This window comes from Hemicordylus capensis, chromosome 2, assembly GCF_027244095.1.
Source record: "Hemicordylus capensis ecotype Gifberg chromosome 2, rHemCap1.1.pri, whole genome shotgun sequence".
NCBI lineage: Eukaryota > Metazoa > Chordata > Lepidosauria > Squamata > Cordylidae > Hemicordylus > Hemicordylus capensis.
In genome coordinates this window covers 108,191,835-108,216,041 of record NC_069658.1, presented here as the reverse complement: position 1 = coordinate 108,216,041, position 24,207 = coordinate 108,191,835, and the positions used below count along the sequence as shown (strand labels likewise).

Sequence of the window (24,207 nt, the reverse complement as noted above, 5' to 3'; positions counted from 1 at the left end):
CTGCAGGCACCACTAACCTTAGGCAGTGCATATCTATTATGCATAGATATTTCACATATCTTCATGCATTGTTTGCAGTGGTTAGAACTGACAGCTTTTGTTTTAAAAACAAAAGAAGTGCATTGCTGTCTCATGGATGTGGAGGTGAACTTCAAAAACCTCAAGACTTCTAACTCACTCCATGTATGAAGTGAGACACAATCTCAATCACCAGACATGCTGTTTAAAGCCCCAGAGGAGGAAAAGCAGGATCTAAATGCAACACAGCTACTTGAAAAAAAGAAATGTTTTTATGGCCCCTCATCTCTATCCTGGTTACCCCAATCCAAAGTCATCTATTAGCTGCATCTCTCCTTTCACCTTTGCTATTCCAATACAGTATAGCCTTCTTTTGCAACTTACCACACAGCACAAGTGCTACAGTCAGAAACTGATAAAATTTATCATACAAAACATCTGATTTGGTCTGATTTAATTAATTTTGAATTATATCATCTGATAAAGATGCAGGCTTTGACTCTGTGTGTTAAATTAATGTTACTATAAAAGTAAAGTGTGCCGTTGAGTCAATGTCAACTCCTGGCAACCACAGAGCCCTGTGTTTTTTCTTTGGTAGGAGGAGTTTACCACTGCCATCTCCCTCACAGTATGAGATAATGCCTTTCAGCATCTTCCTATATCGCTGCTGCCCAATATAGGGGTTTCCCATAGTCTGGGAAACATACTAGCGAGGATTTGAACTGGCAACCTCTGGATTGCTAGTCAAGTCATTTCCCCACTGAGCCATTAGGTGGCTTCTATAGACAGCCAGAATTTGTAACCAACATTTATCAGATTGCAACTAGAGGAGATGGTTGGGATCCCTGATCACCATCTCATGCTACTTTTTTTTTAAAAGGTTAAAATAAGCAAGGGAAAGTTTTTTTTAAAAAGGTTAAAATAAGCAAGGGAATAAGTTAAAATAAAGGAAAAAACAGATTGGGGTCTGCAGCAGGTTAAAGCCTTTGTCTTAGAGCAAGCTCACATGAGGGGAAGGGAAAATGCTGAATCATCCCTGCTGAGCTTTCTAAGTCTACTCCTAAAACTTTCCTGTATTTCTGGTAGGTTCAAAAATGGCTACTGTGACTACCCCTCTTTTTTTACAGAGCTTGAACCTCCCTGGGTTTGCAGTGGAATTCCCAGGGAAAACTCTCTTTCTTTTGCTATTGGAAAAATACAAAAACCTTTACCGTGCAAGCTTACACATGATGAGAAAACTGATAGCTATTGACTGCCTGAGATGTGTTTGCACCAGAGAAATTCCCCTTTTAGTCCCCACTTTCCTGAGTTAAAAACCCACTCCGAGAGGTTTTTAAAATAAAACAAGAAAAACAGGTTTATTCAAGTACCAAAGACTGCTTCCATCTGAGGCTCTCTCAGCTTTTAGTTACAGGTTAAAAAAAAATACTCAGTAGGTTACAAGAATATTTTTTAAAAAAGCACCCTGAATGATGTTGGGACATCACGCTTTAAAAATCGTGGATACCCAGTTGCAAGGAACAGTTTTGTAGGAAAATTCAAAAGCACCTTTAAGAACTTAGAGAGTCTTTTTGCAAAGCTCTGGCTGGATGGGCAAAGGCTGGTGTTTCTTAGTTTAGTTAAGTTACAAGTAATCAATCATAGAACAGTTTGAGGAATATTCAAAACACACACCAAAGAAATAGAAAGCCTAATGCAAAATCTGACTAAACAAACTTTCCCTAGATTAAACTTCCTGAAGCCAAAGCCCAGGCTGCCTTGAACTCACCCAAACCCTGGTTGAGAATTCAAGCCCCTGCAGTTCTATCTTCCAAGAACTGCAGTCATCTTCCTGAAGTTATCCTCCATGGCAGCATGTGTCCTCCACCTCCAGTTCAGGTTCTTCTAACAAAGAAACTCACTTTCCTCCCAACGGCTCTCTAGGTCCCACCCCCCACCCCCCAGTGTGCTGACTGGCTGAGCCCTGGAGTTCACCAGCCTGTCAGTCAGGACAGGGTTCACTTCCAGTTAACTCTTTTGGGGAAGAGTGGCTGGTCACTACAGGATCGTATAATGCTGGGGGAGCATCATGTTTTTATTTTATTTTATTTAACATGGCGGGAAGTGGGAAGGAGATCCTGTTCGTGAATCTTCTGTCTTACCTTGTCTGATTCATGCATGGAAAGTATAATGAACTGGAAAAGCCAGTGCTCCAACATATGTACTGGCAGCCTATCCTATGATATTCTGGATACATGTCAGTGTGCTGATTCTTATCTTTAATAGCTTCAAATAAGTGAATCATTTTGCCAGGTTTGAATGATCTGAAACCTGCCACTGTTCTCTACCTGTAGAGACCTAGTGACTCACTTCCAATTGCTATAAGCCAGTTAGTTGGTAAGTTGCCACCCTACCTTGTTTTAGAAAGCAGAGCATCACCAAGTCAACAAAACAGGGTGGATAGCAATGAACCACGAGCTGTTTCAACAGCACAGGATAATTGCAAACCAGATGCCTTTATCAGATGTTCTTTCCCATGAACCCAGCATCTTACATAGTGCCAAGTCAGCCGCAGGGCTAAATGTTCCTCATTCTGCAACAGATTTGAGAATTATTGGCAACTCACCTGCCTGTCTTTCCACTGTAGAGTCCCACTTTTATCTTAAATAGCATTAAATGTGATTTGATGCCAACACCACAGGAATTCTATGTACCATTTCTCAAGCTGATAGAGATGTATTATTCTGGAAGAACTCTAATAGACTCTAGAAGAGTCACAAGTGGGACAAAGAACCATCTATATTCCTAGAGCGCTCACCTGGAGGATTCCAGGGGTAGTGGTCTTGGGGTAGCAAAAATCACACACCCCCATCCTCACTGCTGCTGGAAGGACTGGAGCCCAGTTAAGCTCCAGTATGTTTGCACCCCTGCAGACTACTTCATCTTCATGTGGAGAATGCCCTGTGAAGAATGTCAGCCATATGGAGCACTTGAGCAACTCAGTTTCAAACAGTTTACATCTGCAGCTTTAAAGATCTGCCTCTCAATTTCCATCTACAGTACTTCCAACTTTGTTTTTTAATTAAAAATAAAATAAATGAGACACCCTGCTGGAAAAACTTTTTTTTATTTTTACGGTTGAGACAACTTTTTAGGGAATATACATATTTATTACTTCTGTCATTAATTCAGAGAAAAAAGGTGAAATTCTGTTGAAATGGAAATAACTATGAAGTAATTAATGCATGCAACTGCCTAATGCATGGAGACACAAACATGTACTCAACAAAAAACTCCTAGCCCTCAACACTCATTCAAATCACCACATAAAAAGGAAAGGGGGGAGCCAGCAACTAGAAACCAGGCTGAAAAATACCAAGGAAGACTTAACATTCTGCAGTAAGATGCATCATTTGGGGGAAGTGTATTTTTTCCTGATCTAAGCCCCCCAATTTGCTAAACAGACTCTTGATGGAAACTGGACTGGACTGAATGACCACCAGGGAACTAGACTTCTTAAAAATGGTAGGTAGTTTCTAAATGGACAATTGTGGTGTGGAGGGGCAATTCCAATGAAAACCCTTCACATGCATTGAAAGGACGTGTCAAGGATGCAGTCGCATGTCCTTTAGTTATGTTGGGGTGGGCACATTCTTGCCATGGCCTGGATGCTATCCCACGTAGATGGCCATGCTCATCTGAACCAGCACCCTGAGTCTTTGGATTATGACTAGAACTACTGGCTATAGAATGCCTGCCCTCAAACCATGACACTTCAGACAATATTTCAATTTAACTATATGTTCAGAAAAGAAGATAAAGCTACAGATTTCTCCGTTAATGTTTTAAGAAAAAGGCCTCAAAACTATTTCCAAGAAAATCTGCTCATGTCTCTTTGGAAAATGACACCAAGTTAATTAATACACCTACACATGTTTGGAATTCTTACAAGCAGGAGGGTGTGTAGCACATATTCGTTATTCAGCACCTATTCCCAGAGATAGCAGAGAATGAAAAGAGCATCAAACGGGGAATGGAATGACTGAAAAGGCAACTGAGAGAGAGAGAGAGAGAGAGGGAGAGAGAGGGAGAGATCGAGAGAGAGACCAATAGTATTTTTAAGACTAAATGTGGCAAAACTATTTAAACATAATGTTATGGAAGAGTGATGGGGGGAGCCATTTCATACCCCACCACCACCACACACTACTTCTTCATGGAACAAGCCCAACTTGGAATTTTCTTTTTGCAAACTTTATTTCCTAAATTAAATGTTTATAAGTCAGCAGCCTAGCATCTGTAATACTTAAAAACCAAAGCATAATTTGTTCAAAGGGGGAACACTTACAAGAAAATATTGTGTACAGTTCAATATCTATCTGAGAAAGTTACAATCTTGTTAATATGGTTTTCTACTACAAGACACACGGCTAGGAGCTTTACAAGATTGCCTCTACACCCATTATGCCTGATCTGTCAGCCTGATTGCTTAATATAAAAGAATTTGTCCAGAATTAAGTGGCAAAGCCACTTAAGATATAAAAGGCTTGTCATATACTTATGCGTTTCCCATGCCCCTTTTTCATTTTGGTCTTTTGTTTGGAGATGGTCCTCAGCATCACAGGATTAAGGTCCAATTTGCACAGCAACTAGACTATCACTTTCATCTAACATAGGAGTGGGCTGCTATCATTCTTCAATTTGTTTTACATGCTTGTAACTTATGCTTATATGCATTCCCATGATCTACCTTCCCATGGCCCTTGCCTGTGGACGTCCCAGAGGAATCTGGTGGGCCACTGTGGGAAAGAGGTTGCTGGACTAGATGGGCCTTGGGCCTGATCCAGCAGGGCTGTTCTTATGTTACCATTTATGCATATGCCCATCCAAGGTAACAGGGGAGACACTACTCCACACCCTTCTCTTAGGAAGGTACGTAACATGGAGGATCATGAAACTAAACTGCTTTTGTTGTGTCAGTGCAGAAAAACAGCCAGAACCTGATATGATCTTGAACAACAGTCTGAAACCCCATGAAGACAGACCAGCTCCTGCTGCCCCTTAGTAGTGTCACTGGTGTTGCTAGAAGAAAATTCTATTTATCCCAGAAGCATGAATATAAAATTATGCATATGGTGCAATAGTACACATTCCTATCCCCATAAAAGTTAATTCTACACCCCTGACCTGTCGCCACTGCTAGCATCTTGCCCTATTTCCTCCAGTCATATTCGTCTTGACAGAGGAAATCTCTTTCTTTTCACTAGCAAAGACCTGCTACCTTTCCCAACAAAGATCATGCTAACTAAAATACCTGGCTAACACAAACCATGTACAATAGTTGCCACTAGGCCAGGCATCTGTGTGATTTAGTAGATGTGCCACTGGTTGCTTGTCTATAATCTTGCAGCTCATAAAAGAACCATAATAATATTTGCAAGCCACATATTGTTCTCAGGCAATTTAAACACCGGTCCTGAACAGCTGTTTGTCAGCATGGCTCAACCAAGCATGCATGCTTTATGTAATTTATTTATTATAAATATTTATTGTCTGTCTTTCCATTTTTGTCAAAGTACTCAAGGTGACTCGCAACTTCAAAATGGCAATAAAACCAATGATGTACACACAAAACCAGGTACATAAGATAAAGCAAATCAGCAGCAGGTAAAAAAATGCAATTCCAGCAGTACTGACCATTATGGCAATGAGAGAGAGAACAGACATGAACCTGGCAGAAGTCTTGACCTGTTGGCAAAAAGCCACTAGAGAACAAGCAAGTGGATCCTGCCTAGGTAGAGATTCTACAACCTGGGCAGGGTCACAGAGAAGATCCTCAACCATGTTCCAACCAAGTGCGTATCAGATGTCATAACACGCCCTGACCCCATCCCCCTCCCCCACAGTTTCTTTGGAAAAAACTATTTTGGTTTGAACACTATGCCTGCTACTAGAAACAGAAGGAAGCATTCTCCCTTACTTTTCCTTCTAATTTTTCTCAGGAAACAACATCAAGCCTATCAAATCAATATATGCAGGATGGAATTAGTCTGCAGAATTCTTGACTGTACCACTTCAAACTGAAGGTCAGGGATCATAATTCTGAATGTCCCCCACCCAAAATAAGAAAACTCTTCTAGCACACAATAAACTGGCATATTGGAGAGATGGGCTTAGTGTAGTTTTCCGTCCAAGGTATTACTGGCAAGAAGGTTTTGTTTACTTGACAGGGAGCATTCAAACTGATTACACTCCACCTGCAGTCTAAAGTAGTACAGTCTGAATTCTATCACCTCATAATTAGAATCCCACACAATATCCACTTAGTGCTAAAAAGTAAGATGGAGTCAGGCTAAGTGTTACATAAGACGAATGGCTGACATCCTGACTATCAAGTGCGCACATTAGGAGAGTCTGCAGGACACGCCAGGAGCCTTTGTGCAACACTCCCAGTCCTCTGCGCTCGTGCAAGAGGGCAAACATTTCTGAGCACTGCAGATACTCCAGAAGCACTCTCTAACTACTACTACAAACAATACTTATACACCACTTTTCAACAAGGGTGTGCTTGAAGAACTCAAGAATTGACTCCAGATTTCAACTACATCCATTTCTAGCATGTATAAAATCACTACATATTTTATACATTTTGCTTTTTTATAAATAACATCTTCCCTTGTAACTTACTTTTCTATTAATGTTATTCCCGTTGGTATTACCCCAAAACCAAACATATACTAAACTGAAAAGCATGCTCTTCTGTTCCCACAATATCTTCATGCACATGCAAAACAAACTGAAGACAAGCTGTGAATATCAAATCCTCCACCCTCAAAATTATGTCTGTAGGTTCCAATCAGTGTGGTCTTGGCTGACTAGTTCACAAAATTATGCCAAAAGGGGGGGAACCCACCCCAAAGACGTAATTGCCAATGGAGACTCAGTGCTAACCACTATACAATTAGCACCCAAGCACTGAACAGTACCACTGAGTAACTTACACCTAGGTTTGCATTTGAAGGCCACAAACTTCTCGAGCAGCATAAATTCCAGCAATGAAGACTGTAAGCAGACACTCGGGTCCTTTTCTTCTTCCCAATTCATTCAGAGTGAGCAATACGGAAAGAGAAATCTTCCACCTCTCTCAAGTTTGACTTTCCACTCCTTGAACTCCGTGCAATTAAGAAACCTGTTTCAATACTCTCAACGCCCAAATTGTTGCTCATTACGAGACCAGTCTGCCTTACTTGGTACAGCAGAGTAACAATACCAGACGTGCCTGAGAGTCCAATGCTATTATGAAATGCTCATGATTTGAACAAACAGGCACACACAAAACCAAGCATCACACGTAAGAACTAAGGGCTCAAGGGTGTATCAAGTAAAGCAAGTCCCAACAATCTCTGAGCAGCAGCAACATGCTGCTGACTTTTAAGTTTGGCACCTTAATTTTTTTTTCTTTTTATGGTCACTGCTAGGCAGGACAATATCTCACACAGGGTCACAAACTCACAACACTTTTAGTCCCAAGAAGCTAAGTGGTGTGTATGCTGCACTTGTCTGAAACTAGACAGTTTCACAAGACAAATAACTCTATTATAATAGAATCGAAGTAAGAGCAACTCACTATAACAGTGTCAAACATCCAGTTTGTACTTCACACAAAGGCAAATATATTATATGCAGTAAAAATCTGGACATGTCAGGTGTAGTTGAAGCCCAAGCACTGAACAAAGCTTTTGCTCAGGACAGTTCTACACACTTTGCTACAAGAAACAAAATACAACACTGCCTTAGGCTGCAACAACAGTGTTGGCCACAAAGTGTTGTTGATGTATAGTGTTCCCTCTAAGAGGGATTCCCAGATGTTGGTGACTACAACTCCCATAACCCCCAGCCAAAGGCCATTGCAGCTTGAGATGCTGGGAGTTGTAGTAAACAACATCTGGGAATCCCTGTTAGAGGGAACAGTAATGACGTATCCAGGTCTTTAAATACCAACAAATGTGTCTGGGAACCATGACTGGGTGAAGGTTGTTTGCTGTAGGAAAAAACACTGGCATACACATAACAATCATGTTTATCATGCACAGTGGCACTGCCTGCCCCCAGGGCCAGCCGCTTCAGTTAGGAGATTGTTCGCCAGTTCTCAAGGGCAGCATAGCAGCCCACTCAACACATGCGCGTACGTACATACGCACACACATGGAAGGCTCACTCACCTACAGATAGCCCACAGAGAAAGAAAGGTAAATTGACAACACTGTTCCTTTTACCTTTCTAATAAAAAGGGAGAGATTTGGAAGGGAGGGAGGCAGGCAGGCAGGCAGGCATTAGGAGGTTGATTTTCATGGGGGGGGGGGAGAAGGAGGAAAGGAGGAGGTACAACTTTGTGCTCTGCTTCGAGCAGCAAAAAGCTACTGGTTGACACCACACTGCCCTTGTTTATTACTACATTAACTATTTAAAAGGAAGAATAGCTGATGTCACAACACAGAACAAGAAACAAACACCGCAGACAACAATACTGATGCATTGTACAATCTAGTCCCACAAGTCCCACCTTGTATGTCCATTTGAGCTTCTAAGAGAAAACATTTTCTATATCACACAAAAAGGTGGAAAATTTCTCAGCCTTCTGAACAGGATGATGCAATTTAAAGCAATTTCTACCAAGTTAATTCACTTAACGGATTTTCCAGTCCCCCTTCGAAAGAAGGAAGCCTTGCCCCTCAAACACATTCTATTAATGTATTACCACAATATTAATGTATTCAGTCCTATGACAGATTTATTTTTTTTGCAACATGAAGTGAGAGCTTTGGTTGAATTCAGCATTTGGCATTCTCTAATTGGTTATAGTTTTGTAACATGCTAACTCTTAAATACAGAAAAATCAGAATCAAGAGAATTCTAAACTTCAAGGTCAAATATCAGAAAAACTCCTACATACATGTTCAAGGAATACAGGAAGGATACACCATACTATAAGATGCCATTTCCCCTGAGCACTGAGATAAAACAATGAAACCTGATGCATTCATTTTCAACATGTTTCTCCATTACAGGTTCAACCCCCACACCGATTTTTGAAAGAGAAAGGAGGCAAAATAAATGATAATATTTTCAAACTAGGCTTCTTGAACTTTTTGTCCTGGTGAGCTTTCCTTTGACAAGAGTGAAAAACTAAACAAACCTCTTCCAAGTTCAACAGAAACCTAAAAAATAAAAATCAGGCCCACTTTCATGTCTGGCCAGATGCCAAGAGGCAGAAGAAAAGTTGAACTGCAGAGGTGTGAGACCTGGGGTATTTTAGGCCCATGAGGGAGATGCACATGGAAAACAGAACATTGACCCTATTGGCACCTGCTGTGTTATTAGCTCTGGAAGAGGAAGAACACCAGAGCTATGTAGCTTTTGCCTCCTGACCCAATAAATGCATGTAAAGATCCTTAGGAGAAGCCTGCACCTTCAAAATGAAGGCCAATGTCAACAAGTAAAACCACATGCAGTAACAAGAGGGCTTGCAGCCAGACAGAATTTTGTTGATCTATGAGAGGAATTTTCTCCTTTTGGCAAGGGAAAAGTCAAGCCAGAAATGCTGCACATTCACTATTCTAACTACTACTGCGAACATACCCATTGTTATAGCACAAGCATTCGCACTGATGAGAAAGTACAAGGAGATAGCCCCATTTGAGAGAAGTGATATGCATTGTGCCACCATGTGGTGACCTGCCTATTATTAAAAAGGCACAATCTATGCTAGTGAACACATGTGTTCTGGATTCCCAGAGAATATAGTTAACCCTGGTTAACAACTGGGGGCAAATACATCTCAACAATGGATGAAAACTCATACTATTTATATGCAAATTTTTTACAACTCCATGCATTCTTCAACTATTGTGAGGCTTGAATTACCGTGTGATGTTTCAGTCACCTTCACCCCACATTTAATGAAAAAAATGATGTATCCGGCCTCATAGCTTTTGGTGACAATTCCACTCATGTTTGCATGGCGCAAACAGAGCACATTTGAAGATCTATGCTCCGGCAGTGTGGATGGCAAAGAAGCAGTTCTTTTCTGCCCGCATTGCTTCTGCAAATTAATGTCAAGCAGAGTTGTCTAGGGTTGTGAGGGACTAGTATGTATTCCCTCCCCCTTGAATGTAAACTTGGAACCATTGGTCACTCACTGTGATGTTATTAATGACTTTTTTTTGCAGATAAAATCTCTCATATCCGGGCTGAGCTAGATTCCACAGTTACTACAGAGCCTATTGTGGAGGTCCAGCAACTCCTCTTATGGGATTAAACTGAGTCATTTTGGGATTAAATTGGGTCATTTTCAGCTTGTGTCTCCTGAGGAAGTGGACAAACTGCTTCAGATTGTGCGTCTTACAACCTGTTCTCTTGACCCTTGCCCAACTTGGCTTATCTCATCTGGTAATCATATTATCAGAGTGTGTCTGGTAAATATTATAAATGCTTCTCTGAGGGAGGGCAGGATGACTCCTTGTCTTAAAGAGGCTATTATTAGACCTCTTTTGAAGAAACTTGCATTGGATCCCTCAGAGTTAGCAAATTACAGACCTGTTTCTAATCTTCCATGGTTGGACACGGTGATTGAGCAGATGGTGGCCTCTCAGCTCCAGGCAGTTTTGGATGTGGCGCAGTGGTAAAGCTGCTGCTCTGTAACCAGCAGGTTGCAAGATCAATCCTGACCAGGGGCTCAAGGTTGACTCAGCCTTCCATCCTTCCGAGGTCGGTAAAATGAGTACCCAGAAATGTTGGGGGCAATATGCTAAATAATTGTAAACCGCTTAGAGAGCTTCCAGCTATAGAGCGGTATATAAATGTAAGTGCTATTGCTATTGCTATTGCTATGTTGCAGATTATCTAGACCAGTGATTCTCAAACTTGGGTCCTCAGGTGTTATTGGACTTCAACTCCCAGAATCCCCAACCAAAGGCCACTGAGGCTGGGGATTATGGGAGTTGAAGTCCAATAACACCTGAGGACCCAAGTTTGAGAATCCCTGATCCAGACCCATTTCAAACTGGTTTTCATGTAAGCTATAGGTTTTAGATTGCCTTGGTTGGCCTGATCTCCAACTGGCTATTGACAGAGAGAGTGTGACTCTGCTGATCCTTTGGATCTCTCTGCGGCTTTCAGTACCAGATCATGGTATCCTTCTGGAACTCCTGAGGAAGGTGAGATTGGGTGGCACTGTTTTACAATGGTTCCATTCCTACCTCTCTGGTAGGTTCCAGAGGATGTCGCTTAGAGACTGTTGTTCTGCAAAGCAAGAGTTACTGTACTGTATGGAGTTCCACAAGGCTCCATACTGTCTCCAATGCTCTTTAACATCTACATGAAACCGCTGGGAGAGATCGTCAGGAGGTTTTGTTCAAGGTGTTATCAATATGCTTATGACACCCAGATCTACTTCTCCATGTTGACCTCATCAGGAAATGGCATATCTTCCCTAAATACCTGCCTGGAGGCAGTAATAGGCCAGATGAGGAATTACAAACGGAAGTTGAATCCAAATAAGATGGAGGTACTGACTGTGGGGATCGGGACCTGGGATATGGGTTAGATCTGCCTGTTCTGGATGGGGTTACAGTCCCCCTCAAAGATCCGGTATGTAGCTTAGGAGTGCTCCTGGACCCAAAGCTCTTCCTGGTTTCTCAGGTTGAGGCAGTGGCCACGAGTGCTTTTTATCAGCTTCGATTGATACGTCAGTTACTTCCATTTCTGGATGTATATGACATTAAAACAGTGGTACGTATGCTGGTAACCTCCAAGCTTGACTACTGTAATGCACTCTACATGGGGCTGCCTTTGTACATATAACAAATTGGTACAGAATGCAGCAACCAGATTGATCTCCGGGACAACGTGAAGGGACCACATTGCACCGATTTTAAAAGAACTGCACTGGATGCCAATATGTTTTCAGGCAAAATACAAAGTGTTGGTTATTACCTATAAAGCCCTTAATGGCTTAGGCCCAGAGTTTTTAAGAGAGCGCCTTCTTTGTCATGTACCCTGTCCCTATTACGATCTTCTGGAGAGGTCCAGTTACAGCTGCTGCCAGCTCGTCTGGTGGCAACCCAGGACCGGGCTTTCTCTGTGGCTGCCACGGAGCTTTGGAATATGCTCCCTGCTGAAATAAGAGCATCTCCTTCTCTGTTTGTTTTCAGGAAGACGCTCAAGACCCACCTGTTCTTGCAGGCTTTTATTTAGAATACTTTGTTTTAATAACTGTTTTATGCTATTGTTTTAATGTGTTTCATGGATTTTAATCTGTGACTTTTGATATTAGTTTAAATTTTGTACACCACCTAGAGATGTACCTATCAGGCAGTCTAAAAATATGATAGATAGATAGATAGATAGATAGATAAGCAAGCTTTGGTGAACCATAAAGAAAAAGGTGCTAGGGTTCAAGGGGATGCCACACAATGCTGTTGTTTTTTTTAAATTTCTTTTTAAAAAGCTGCTCTGTGACTAAAGATACTTAGACCAGAACCTGTTACTTCAATTTCTTGCAAGAAAGAAGCACACAATAGTTTGTCTACCGTGTTTCCCCGAAAATAAGACAGTGTCTTATATTAATTTTAGCCCCCCAAAATGCACTAGGGCAATTAGCGGTACATCAGAAATTACTGCTAGGTCTTACTTTCGGGGTAGGTCTTACTTTTGGGGAAACAGGTAATTGTATAGTAAACAGTTTTCTCACTTTATGTCTCTACAAATGGCATCAAGATTTACAGATTTACAAAAATGCCTTTACAAACTTGAACTATTTAACATTTTTCCCTAGTTAGAATCTTCCTTATGACGCAACAAAACTGGTTTTTCCATAATAGCTATTTACGGAGTTCATACTGAGCAACACTTACACATTCTGCCTTAGGGGTCGGTCTACCTCCAAATGCATTTGGAAATTTTACAAGCAACAAAACATAGTGGGCCCTCTCCTTCATGCCTTTAGATTACCCCCTCCTCTCTAGTAATAGAAATATATTTGCAAAATGTGTTGAGGGTTGCCCTCATGAATCTTTGTAAACAGACAGCCCAGAGCAACACAAATTCAGAATAAGCTAATCAGTGGTGGGAAGGTATTTGTCTTAACACTTTAGTTCCCATTCATTTTTTGCAGAACTAAGACAAAGCAAGTCACATTATAATTACAATTTCCTGGAATTTTAGTATGTGCTATGGTTGCAAGTTCTGTAGATTTTGTTGGTTTTGTTACAGTTAATTCACAATTTATTGTTGTTGTTGCACTGCAATACTTAAGTAATTGTTATAATTATATGTATATTAGTGGCACAATGTGTTTTATGTTTAAAAAACTATGGGACCAATCAGACCCCACACATCATTCTTGTAGGCATTTTGCACTATATACTGTGGCATATTATGAACCCTGATGTTCTCTCTACAACTATATCTCTTTATTGAAAAGAGAAAGTTCTCCATAAAGGTTTACATGTTTTTTTACTTGCAAATGGTGTCATACTTCATGCCACCCTCACATTGTTTTACTTCTATAGCTTTCTTGGAATAGATTTGATCCCCAAACCAGAGTGATACAGTAAATCTTGCTATAGACTAAGGGTTAAGCTAGGCAACCAGCCTTCCACACACCGAGCTCAAGCTTCATATCTGCCTGCTTGCTGTCTAGTTGTTATATGTTGCCTCTTAGCTAAGCTAGCCATTACTTCATTTTCCTTCCTCTTAAAGAATTGCCAGTTGCTTATTGTACTCTCATGGTCATAGACAATATCCAGCTTGGTGCATAGTGGTGTTGCCATTAAGCATTTAGTACTCAGCCAAGCTTAAGTTGTACTTTTTCATTGGGCTATCTACATTTATAAACATTGGAAGAGACCATCCTTGCAGTTCCCTAACAGCTGGTCTAAAATCTATCACTCTTAATTGTTTCATTGTAGCTGCAGAAACTTATTCCTTGTAGCATTCACTATTTAATCTGTAAGAAGAGAGAAGGACGAGGGGGATCTGTATCTGACATCTACACAAATATCTCAACCATCACACAGAACTTATATAAAACAAGATGCATACATAAAATACTTAATTACTAAACAAACTCTGCTTATGGAAGTGTCGTAAATCTGTTAGCTTGGCTAACCCAACAGGATTTACAACCCCCTTCAGTACTCCCCCTGTGAGTTAACAGAAAGTAGCAGCAAAGCTACACAAACGAAAATAAAAGGCTCACAAAGAAAATAGTAAACGAATTAAGTCCCCTGAACTGAACTAGGTACCCCCCAATAACAATAACTGAAAAGAAAACACAGAGCAAGGAATGAAAAAAGAACGAAGGACACCAGAACAAGGAATTAAAGGAACAAAGCAGGAAAGCACAAACAAGGGCAAACTGGAACTCGGAAAAGTTGGGAATTAGCACACGGTCTGTGGTCAGCGAAAGTTTCTAACAGCATCTGAGCAACTGACAGACTGCTAAATATATATGGCTCAAGAGAACCAGCAGCCAATCAGGCTTCCCTGAGTCAGCACTTCTGCTTCCTCTCTTGTGATCTCCTGCACCTGCGTGACTCCCACTGTCTTCTCAAGACAGGTGAAATCCCAGCCTCCTCCTAATCAGAAATCATTTCTGGCAGCTGTTCCAAATCCTCAGCTCCAGAGTCTGGTTTCCCAGCCAAATCTTGTTGCTGTGCCTCTGAGCCCTCACTAGCAGGCGAATCCTCCTGTTCCTGCTCTGACTCTTCTGAGTCAGAAGTCTGAGCCATGACAGGAAGCTGTCAGTTCTCAGGATAAGTCTCATGTCCTGTTAAAAGTAGATTTCAGATTGAACACATCATGTTCAATCATGTGAATTCACACATTCAGCAGACTTCATGTGATTCACACAGAAAACAACCTAAATATGGAAGTCACAAGAGTACGGCAAGGAGATACTTCATGTATTTTCAAACAGGAAGGTTTAAAAAAATAATAAGAGAATTCTAAAATTGTAAGAATTAGCTTGCTTTGAGCTTAGAAATCATTAGTCATAAACAAGTAAGAGGAATGTTACTTTGGCAAGACAAAAACTTACCTGAAGAACTGCCATTAGTATTCATTGGATGGGCCATGCTTGCTCACTGACAAATCCAGAAACCAAGTATTAGGAGTCATGCAAATCATGCATCAAGTCCAACCAGGCATGCAACCTGAAACAGAAGAAAAAGAGATGATCAAAATATTGCATTTCAAAAACCTGTTTCCTTTGATTCTAAAGATCAAAATACAGCCCAGTATTCTAAAATTTCAGCTTGAATAACTCCTAATTTATGTTTAATAATGGAGTAGGATTTTCAGAGTTGAACAAAGAAAAAACTCCTTGATTTTAGAAAGTTTAACCACTTATCAACCCTGAAGGATTACCATTATTCTCTCTATGCAACATGGGAACTGGCCCACCAGATACAGAAGGCTAACAGTACTGGTGTAAACTGAACACAGATAGTTGTCAGCACCACACTCAGCAAATCCTCTACTGCAGATCCTAATGGAACTCAAGCAAGTGGGTGTAACGGAACTACTAAGGCTTTTGATTAGAGAAATAAGCAGCAAGGCAGTGAACAGGGAAGCCCTTGAACACACGGAGACTTCATGCATATACAGACCCAGTTCAGACATAATTACCCCAGTCCACAAACCACAGTTGTTGTTTTGAATAGAAACAACTCATGTGTCCACTTGCTCCCTCTTCTCCTCTCTCATGTTAAACCAGTACTTCCTGGTTTGTTATCACACCGGATCCCATAACATTCAGATGGGGAACTGGTTACCATACTCTCCACAAATCAAGATTACATTCTAAGATAAGATAAACTTGCTTCTGGGAAGCACTGAAGTCACAGTGAACCAGGATATTCAATGTCAGGAGACTGTGGTTTAAGGAACCCAAAAATATTTAAAAGTGCAAGAAGAGCAAGGGGGAACACACAGGCACAAAAACTATGGCATGCTGGACCAAGATTACTGCTTTCTGAACCACCCAGAGGCAGTTCAAATGCATTTCTATTCAGAAGCACCTACCTGACAAACTTGTTATTTTTAAACACAATACAGAGCGATCAGTGGTAGATTGGAAAAACACTCAAAAACCCACCAGAGATGTGATTTTGGGGTGGTATACAAATATACTAAATAAATTAAATCAAGACAAAACAAGGATATACTCAGTTGGTCCCCAGGAGTCCTCTATACCTGAGAAAAAGTTGAGGGCCACCAGTTACCATGTTATATACTAGAATGAAGTGTGGTTTGCCAGTATTGCTTGTGAGTGTTAAGTCATCCCACAAAAGAATCACCCAGAGCAATATCTGGACAACACAACTAATTCACTAAGAAATATGCTAAGCATCATATTCCATAGTGTAGTTTCAGAAAAATGTAAGCAGCAAGAAGACAGTTGTATGTAAATATTTTATAGATACATTTAATACACAGTTCATATAATACAGTTTGTAAGTTCTCATACATTTGAAATCTGCCTGCTTCTCAGGATAAACCTTCAGATTTTATGCCCTTACCAATCCTAGTTTTTCACATGTTTGTCCCATACCTACCTAAAATTATAGTATTCAAGGCTTCTGGGTAAATGGAAAAAGCAAGCAAGCACTGGCTAGAAGCATGATTTGCTAATAGAGATTTAATAGAAATGATTTGCTCTTGAAGTGGAAAAAATACTTTTAGAATTCAGTATTCCAACTCTTCTCAGAGAGTTCTAGTGCCAAGAAGTAGTGGCATTTACATCGCTTGGCAGCCCATTAGAACAAATTCCTATTCCATACACAGCCAAGTGATTATTCACCAATGCACAAAGCTGATGAAAGCTTGTGAATCAAACAGGAAGGGAGAAAAGCTTCTTCTGCCCTGCATTTACTGAATGCTACATTCAGATCTTTGTGGAAACCAAAAAGTCAGGAGCTGCCATTGATTTAGATCCTAGAGGGTATGCTGCAAATACCTGCCCTGTATCCCATGAAGTCAGAGTTGGATACATACAAGCATTTCACAAAGTGCATGACACGGCAGCTAGTCAGAGTTATCTGAACCAGCTCCCCTAAGCAAGCACACACAACAAAATGTCCATATCTACCTTGCATGGCACATAACTGCTGCACTGCTAATCTATACGAGCATGAGCTGTGAAGTCTACCTCAGCTTCAAGCTCACTAGATATCCCCATATTGCTGATGGAGAGCTGAGGCCAATAGTGGTCTACAGAGATGTGGTAAGGATTACTGGAAAGCTCTATGCAAAGCATTTTCAAGAAGTACTACTTGGATGCTTGTCATAAAATGTGAAGCAGCTCTTTCAGTACTAGCAGTTTAATTCCTAAGCATTTTACTCCTCTGCAGAGATACAAAAATACAGGATACTGGTCTATGAATGTTTAAGACAGGCAACTATCTGGATAACACTATAAAGCTGAAAAACCTTAAGAATGGAAGAGGTTGAACTTGTGTGGGCAGATTTGTTAAATATAGGCTACCACACAGATCTCTCGTTCACATGTGGGAACCTTTGATTTATCTGCAATTTCACTTGTACAAAGCCCAAGAGCAGGTAGCCAAGGTGCATTGTTAAATGTAAGCAGTGATGCACACACAAAACCCCATCTTTTCTACATGTTATATCAAGAGTTCCCAGTCTTGAGTCCCCAGATGCTGCTGGACTACAACCCTAACATCCCCTGCAACAATGACCTTTGGCCAGGGGCGTAATGATAGGGGGGGCAGGGGGGGCACGTGCCCCAGGCGCCACCCTGGTTGGTCACATGGGGGGCGCCAAAACGTGCCCCAGCGGATCCCCTGCCTTTCCCGGTTTGTTTGTTTTAAAAAAATATTTTGTGTGTGTGCGCAGCAGTCGAGTGAAGTGGTGGCGTGGCGCCCCCTCCCCCGGTCCCGGCGCCGCCCCCTGCCCCCGCCCCCCCCCATTGCTCGGCTCTGGCGCGCGGGCGCCTAAAGTTTGACTGCACAGTGCCTGCCTGCTTGCCTTTGACCTCGTCGACTCAATCACAGCAAGTACTCCGCTCACTCCCAGTCCCCGCCCGCCACCAGTCGCGCATGCGTGGTGGTGTCCTTCTCCCAGCTCACCGTCTGCAGCACGTGCGACGGTGACGAGGCAGGGAGTCGGACTCGGAGCAGTCCAAGCCCCAGCTTCATGGCTAGCTGCGATGTGGCACAGTGGCCCCGAGCAAGAGAGCGCTGGGGCAGGTTTCCGCGCATAGCTGCATCGGGTGTATCTATTGTGAAGCTTTGTGTGGGGGAAGGTCCGCGTTTTCTTCGCTCCCCCACTCCACTTCCAACCACTCCCCCCCACGCCGAATTCTCACAAGCTCTTGCCCGCGAGAGGGGCGCTTGTTGAAAGGGATCTTTCGAACTTCAAGTCCAAACGGACCAGGTTGGCACAAGCCCACCAGACACAGTGGAGGAGGACGGAGGAGGGGCTGAACGGCGGCAGGTGTATGAAGATGTGAAAGGAAAGACGGTGCTGGATATTGCTACCACCGCCGCAGAGAAGGAGGAAGGAAGCAAATAAAGGAGAGTGAGAGGGGTGAGTCCCGCGGCCCCGCATTCGCTGCATTGCCCTCCCCCCGGCTTTCTTCTTCCAGTCGCTCCGGCGTGTGCTCCCCCTCCCCATCTTTCACGCCCCACCCCTCGCGCGGCAAAACAGAACGAGAAATCTCTCTGCACTGGGAGGATGAGAAGGAGCGGGGGAAACCTCCCACCTATCCTGATTGCCTTCCTGTAGGCGGCTAATAGGAGAAGGAAGAGTGGGTCAGTAGCTTGTTGTCTCATTCATCTCTTCCCCCCCTCCCCTGGCCTCAGGTTGAGGCATGTAGGCGCTTCCGGTTGGCTTTAATGGTTTGTGGGTTTTCCCCATTTTCTCCCCCCCCCCAATAAGATCGTGGACTCCTGGTCTCTGAAAGAGAAGGCAAAGCTGTGGCCAAGAGATTACTTTTGAAATGTCTCTCCATTAAAGAGGCTGTCAATGAGTTAGTTGCTCGCCATTCCTCTATTTGAGCACACACCCCATGTATTCTGCAGGTCTGTGTCGCCCCAAAATAAAGGACAGCCTTTTAGAAATCTGGCAAGTGAGCTCTCTCCTCTGTCCAAATTTCAACTCGGATCACATATTCAAAATGACTTAATATGAACTTGTTACCTCCTCTTTGCCCCCCCCCACCCTTGTACTTGCAGCCATAGTGGCTGAGAGAAGCGTGCGTGTCCCACCCCTCCTCACTTTTTCAATGCTTCAATGAAAGAGTGAAGTGGGAAATTTAATCTGCATTAGTATTTGCGAATACAGATCCACGATGGTACTTATTCGAGACTACAGTAATTGGCACAAAGTAAAAGCCTGTGTGATCTTGTGTAAGTGGTTTTAATGATGAGATGGAGGGGAGTAAGAAGTATTTTGTGGAGATGGTTGTTCATGCTGGCCAGTGAATTGCTGTGAAGTGCAGTGCAAACCTTACTTATATTTTACATCTGTTTAAAGAATGTACATTAAAGTACTGTGAAATCTAAGGATGTAGTGTACGTTATTGGCACTATAGAAACAGAATGGTCTAAAAGATGATGTAGTATAGATGGAGTGGAATGTTGAGATGTTTCTGTTCTGGACATGTAGCAGTAAGGAGGGGCACTGCTGGCCAGCCATCTTCCTCTGTGTATAAATGTATCTGTAAGGGATAGAGGAGCCATGAGATTCCATAAACCCATGTGAAAGGATCCTGTTCTTCTATATGCCTTAAAATAATATAGCTTGAGAGGCTAATACTTATCTCTTTTCAGCTATTCTGGAGACCTTACTTCTTGGTAGCAGTGAAAACATACAGACGCACTCTCCCTCCCAAAATGTTTAATAGCTACTGTTCAAAAAGGCATCCTCATGATGCGTCTATTTACTTGTGGTTTGAGTAAGAAAAATTGTAATCATCTGAAATTTTGTCTCTCAACTCTTATTTTAAATGGATATATGCCTGATTGCTTCCTCACAGATTTTACTTGTGACTGCAGTAATTATATACAGTGATAATCTTTAATAACTTCTTTCAAATGCCAGTAGCTCTTCTAACCTGTACTTTGCAGTGTTTCCCCTAATTTTGATGTTGGGTCTGAAAGTAAACATGGCACAGACATTAAGTATTGAAATTTGACATTTTAAATTTTAAAAACATTTTTCATTCCTCTTGGAGAGCAGCTCCCTATTAAAACTTTGGAACGCCAGTACTTTATAAGGTGCTTAAGTATAGTACATTTTAAAATCTAAAGCATTTATTTGAAGACAGCCTTCTGGTATGCTGAGCTGACGTATGTTGCGGGGGCAGCGGTGGGGGGGCGCAGAGGGGGGGGGGCGCAATTTCAGTGCTTGCCCTGGGCGCCGTTTTCCCTAGTTACGCCTCTGCCTTTGGCTAGGGTTCATGGGGGTTGTAGTACATCATGGGGGGGGGCCCTCACTTGGGAACCCTGTTTTAAGTAATCACATACAGCACATTTCTTCATGAAGCCCTAACCCTTCACACAAACCTCACTGAAACTGATGGCATTTGTGCATGTACTCTTCTATCACCCACATTGCGGCAATCGCTTCGGTAGACATGGCCTGCACCAAAATGAACTAGGCCAATCAGTGGTCACCACATCGGGATATCCTCTCCTTCCCTATATTCCTTCAGAACAGAGTCAGCATTATACACAACACAGGGCTGAGGCTGAAAACAGCATCTCCACAGCCATGCCTACCTTTCATTTCAGGTTTCTAAACTTCATACAGCAGCAATGATGCTGTATAATTGTTTCCCCATTGAAACAGAAGTATCTTATTTATTTAAAATATTTTTATACCGCCCAAAACTTACGTCTCTGGGCGGCTTAAGTCTCTGGTTAAGTAGAGATGTTTACATTTTTATGTCTTAGACAATAAAGAATTGACTATGGAATGCACTTTTTATCCCCGTTGCCATACAAGTCTCCACAATCTCTGCTTCTCAAGGAGCAAACTTCATCACATTAAAGCAAGTGTCGAGACATGCGTTGAATGTGTTTCTTCAGTAGTGGGAAAGTATCTGTGGCCGATTCACTAGGTGCTGCAACTACTAGAGATGTGCATGAACTGGTTTGGGACTCCTTTTGTGGAGTCCTGAACTAGTTCGGAAGTCTGGCGTTTGAACCAGTTCAGAGGTGGAGGGGCCTTTAAGGGGCAGACATGTTGGCCACTTCTGGTACAACACATACCGGGGCTGCAGGGACGTACACTGCAGCCCCATGACAATGGTTTTGGGCACAGCACTGGTGGGGGGAAAGCAGCGGGAAAGGTAAGAGAACCCTCCCTGCCCCTTAAAGCCCCCCCCCGCCTCCAAGTAGCCTACATCCTTAGCAACTACTACTACTGGGGAATTACATTCCTGCTAGAGCACTCTGCAAAATATCCAGACCTGCAGTGCCAATGCTATCATCATGTAATGTGGTGTGTTTTCCGACTAGGCCACCCATTTCCACCACAGACTGTTAAAATTGTTTTTTTCAATTTTCAGCATGCGGGAGGGACAGACAAGTGTCCAAGTGGGGCTTCTAGCAATCAATGCCTTTCATTAAACAAACCTCTTGTGCTCCTACTATGAACCTCAGTTCCTGTTCTAACAGCCTTTTTTTTTTAAACTTAGGATAACTCTGCATTTCACTCCTCATAAGAACATAAGAACAGCTCTGCTGGATCATCAAGCCCAAGGCCCATCTAGTCCAGCATCCTGTTTTCAACACAGTGGCCAACCAGATGCCACTGGGAGCCTACAGGCAGGAGTTGAGGGCATGCTACTATGTGTACAAATAACAATAATTTACAGTAACTCCCCAATTTATGACACTCCCTACCAATGGAGTAAATATAATTTCAGTCCCACATTCAGACGACAATAGTCAACTACACTCACATGCTTTCCAAACTCTGTAATGATGGGAAGGATTTGAGTGACGTCTAGGCCTCACTTAGAGCAAGTGTTGGGAGGGTGGGCCTTTCCTAACAAGGGAAAAAGCCCAGGAAATCAAAACAAAAGGTCCAATCCAGAGGACTGGGTGGGAACTACAGTCACAGCCATCTACTGAAAAAGACAAAGCTTTTTCTTGAGTTTGTTCTGTCTCAAGAATGTCCTGAGAAAGCAGCAGGCTGAAAAGCTGCTGGGGGAAGGAGAAGGCAACAGCCTGGAGACAGCATGAAGATCACCTGCCTGTGACTAATAAGATAGGGACCAGCTCAGTTAGATGTGTGAGGGAAGTTATTTTCCCTTACTGTATTGCTTAAATCTGAGTTGCCAGGTTAATGAAAACTGTGTCTCTTAAAATCTGCTTTATGAAGAGATAATTGTTCTTATTGCATACTCATTTTTCTTTTAATGTAATAATAAATCCTTGTTGGTGAAGTATGCTACTCTTCATTTTGGGTCTGCCTTGGTCACACATCTCTGGAGGCCTAAGAATGCTTAGCACCTTCTAGAGAGTGTTTTGCCACTTTACCCCCCAGAAATCTTATATGGACAGTGGATTTTCTCATATCAAAATTAAGTGGATGGTGACAGCCTACAGACACCAGTGAACTCTCCCCTCCTCCTCTGGCTCTGGTAGGAACCATGACAGTTTCCAATAACTGACAACCACAAACACCTCTTTTCTTCTGGTAATGTCTGAGTACTGAGATACACAAGACGCCTGCGGTTATCTGCGGTTTCGCGGATCACCATTTCATGTATCCGCGGATGGGTCTTAGACACAGTTTCCTTATTTGTGGCATTAAAAAGTGCTTTTCACCTATCCTTTGTTACTGAGGGGGCAGAAGTGACTTCCAATGTCATTTCCAGCCGCCATTTTGAAGCACAGAGCCATTTTTGTGGCTCTTGTTTTTTAAAAAAGTTTTTAAATTAAAAATAAGAGGATTTGGGTGGCATTCATGGAGACCTGGAAAACAAGGTACTATGCATTTCTACCCTTATTTCTGTCCCCTCCATGCTTTTTTAGAGTGTTTTCTTTTTAAGCTCAAAGAACACAACCCCCAATCCCCATAGACTCAAGGTCTTGTTATTCATATTTTCATTATCCACGGAAACTGCTGGGAGCCCCGCATATAATGGGGGCTACCTGTACTTGGTTTTATGTTGAAAATTCATAGCAGCTTCTGTGCTGGATGTTTTCAGTGGGCACAAAAGCAGTCAATACTTAAATACACACAGATTTAAGGTCCTATTATTATCTCCCATGAATCTCTACCACTGATGAGACTAGAAACATGTACTCTTACTTTTATGATTAAGAACACAGGAAGAACACAAGAAGTTGTTTTACACAGAGACAGATCATTGGTTCATCTAGTTCAGAACTGTCTACGCTGACTGGCAGCAACTTTCCAAGGTTTCAGACACGAGTCTTTCTCAGCCCTATCTGGAGATGACAGAGACTGGAAAAGGGACCTGCATCTACCACTAAGCTATGGTCCCATCCGCTGCCACTTCAATAAATGTAACAGCAGCACCAACAAAAAATTGCTCCTTTATGTCAACATCAATCTTCCCAGCTCAAAAATGCTGAACCCTCATTCTAAGAGAAAAGTAGGATTGGAACAGACTCTAGATTACTTATTTTAATTATCTCGAGCATTTATTCTTGGATTAGAAGGCTCAGTTTGTTTAGAATAAAAATGTATTCAGCATATAAAATCAGCATTAGATTACAAGCTATTCTTGACCCGCAACTGTTGGTCATTATTATTTGTATTTTTACACAACCACAGAAAGAAGAGAGGTCTATCAATGGCTACCAGTCGGAGGGCTGTGGGCCACCTCCAGCCTCAAAGGCAGGATGCCTCTGAGAACCAGTTGCAGGGGAGTAATGGCAGGAGAGAGGGCACGCCCTCAACTCCTGCATGTGGCTTCCAGCGGCATCTGGTGGGCCACTGTGCGAAACAGGATGCTGGACTAGATGGGCCTTGGACCTGATCCAGCAGGGCTGTTCTTATGTTCTTACTCTTCTTCCACTATTTTCTCTAAAATTCCCAATCAAAGGAACATGGGGGAAACACACACATACTAGAGCCCACAAAGAAGTTATATTTTCAGTTAAGTAAGGTTTTGTTTTTAAATTCACATAACATGCCCATTAT

General features: G+C 42.2%; 1 protein-coding gene across 4 annotated transcripts in view; it reads right to left on the bottom strand.

Moving 5' to 3' along the window:
• KANK1 (KN motif and ankyrin repeat domains 1) overlaps positions 1–24,207 on the bottom strand; it is a 167,919-nt gene that overhangs the window by 48,446 nt on the left and 95,266 nt on the right. For all 4 annotated transcript variants that reach the window (XM_053297322.1, XM_053297321.1, XM_053297317.1 and 1 more), the window contains exon 2: positions 15,098–15,212. In XM_053297322.1, coding sequence (XP_053153297.1) covers positions 15,098–15,134 — 37 coding nt within the window. In that variant the 5' untranslated portion in view covers positions 15,135–15,212. The remainder of the gene's footprint in view (positions 1–15,097; positions 15,213–24,207) is intronic.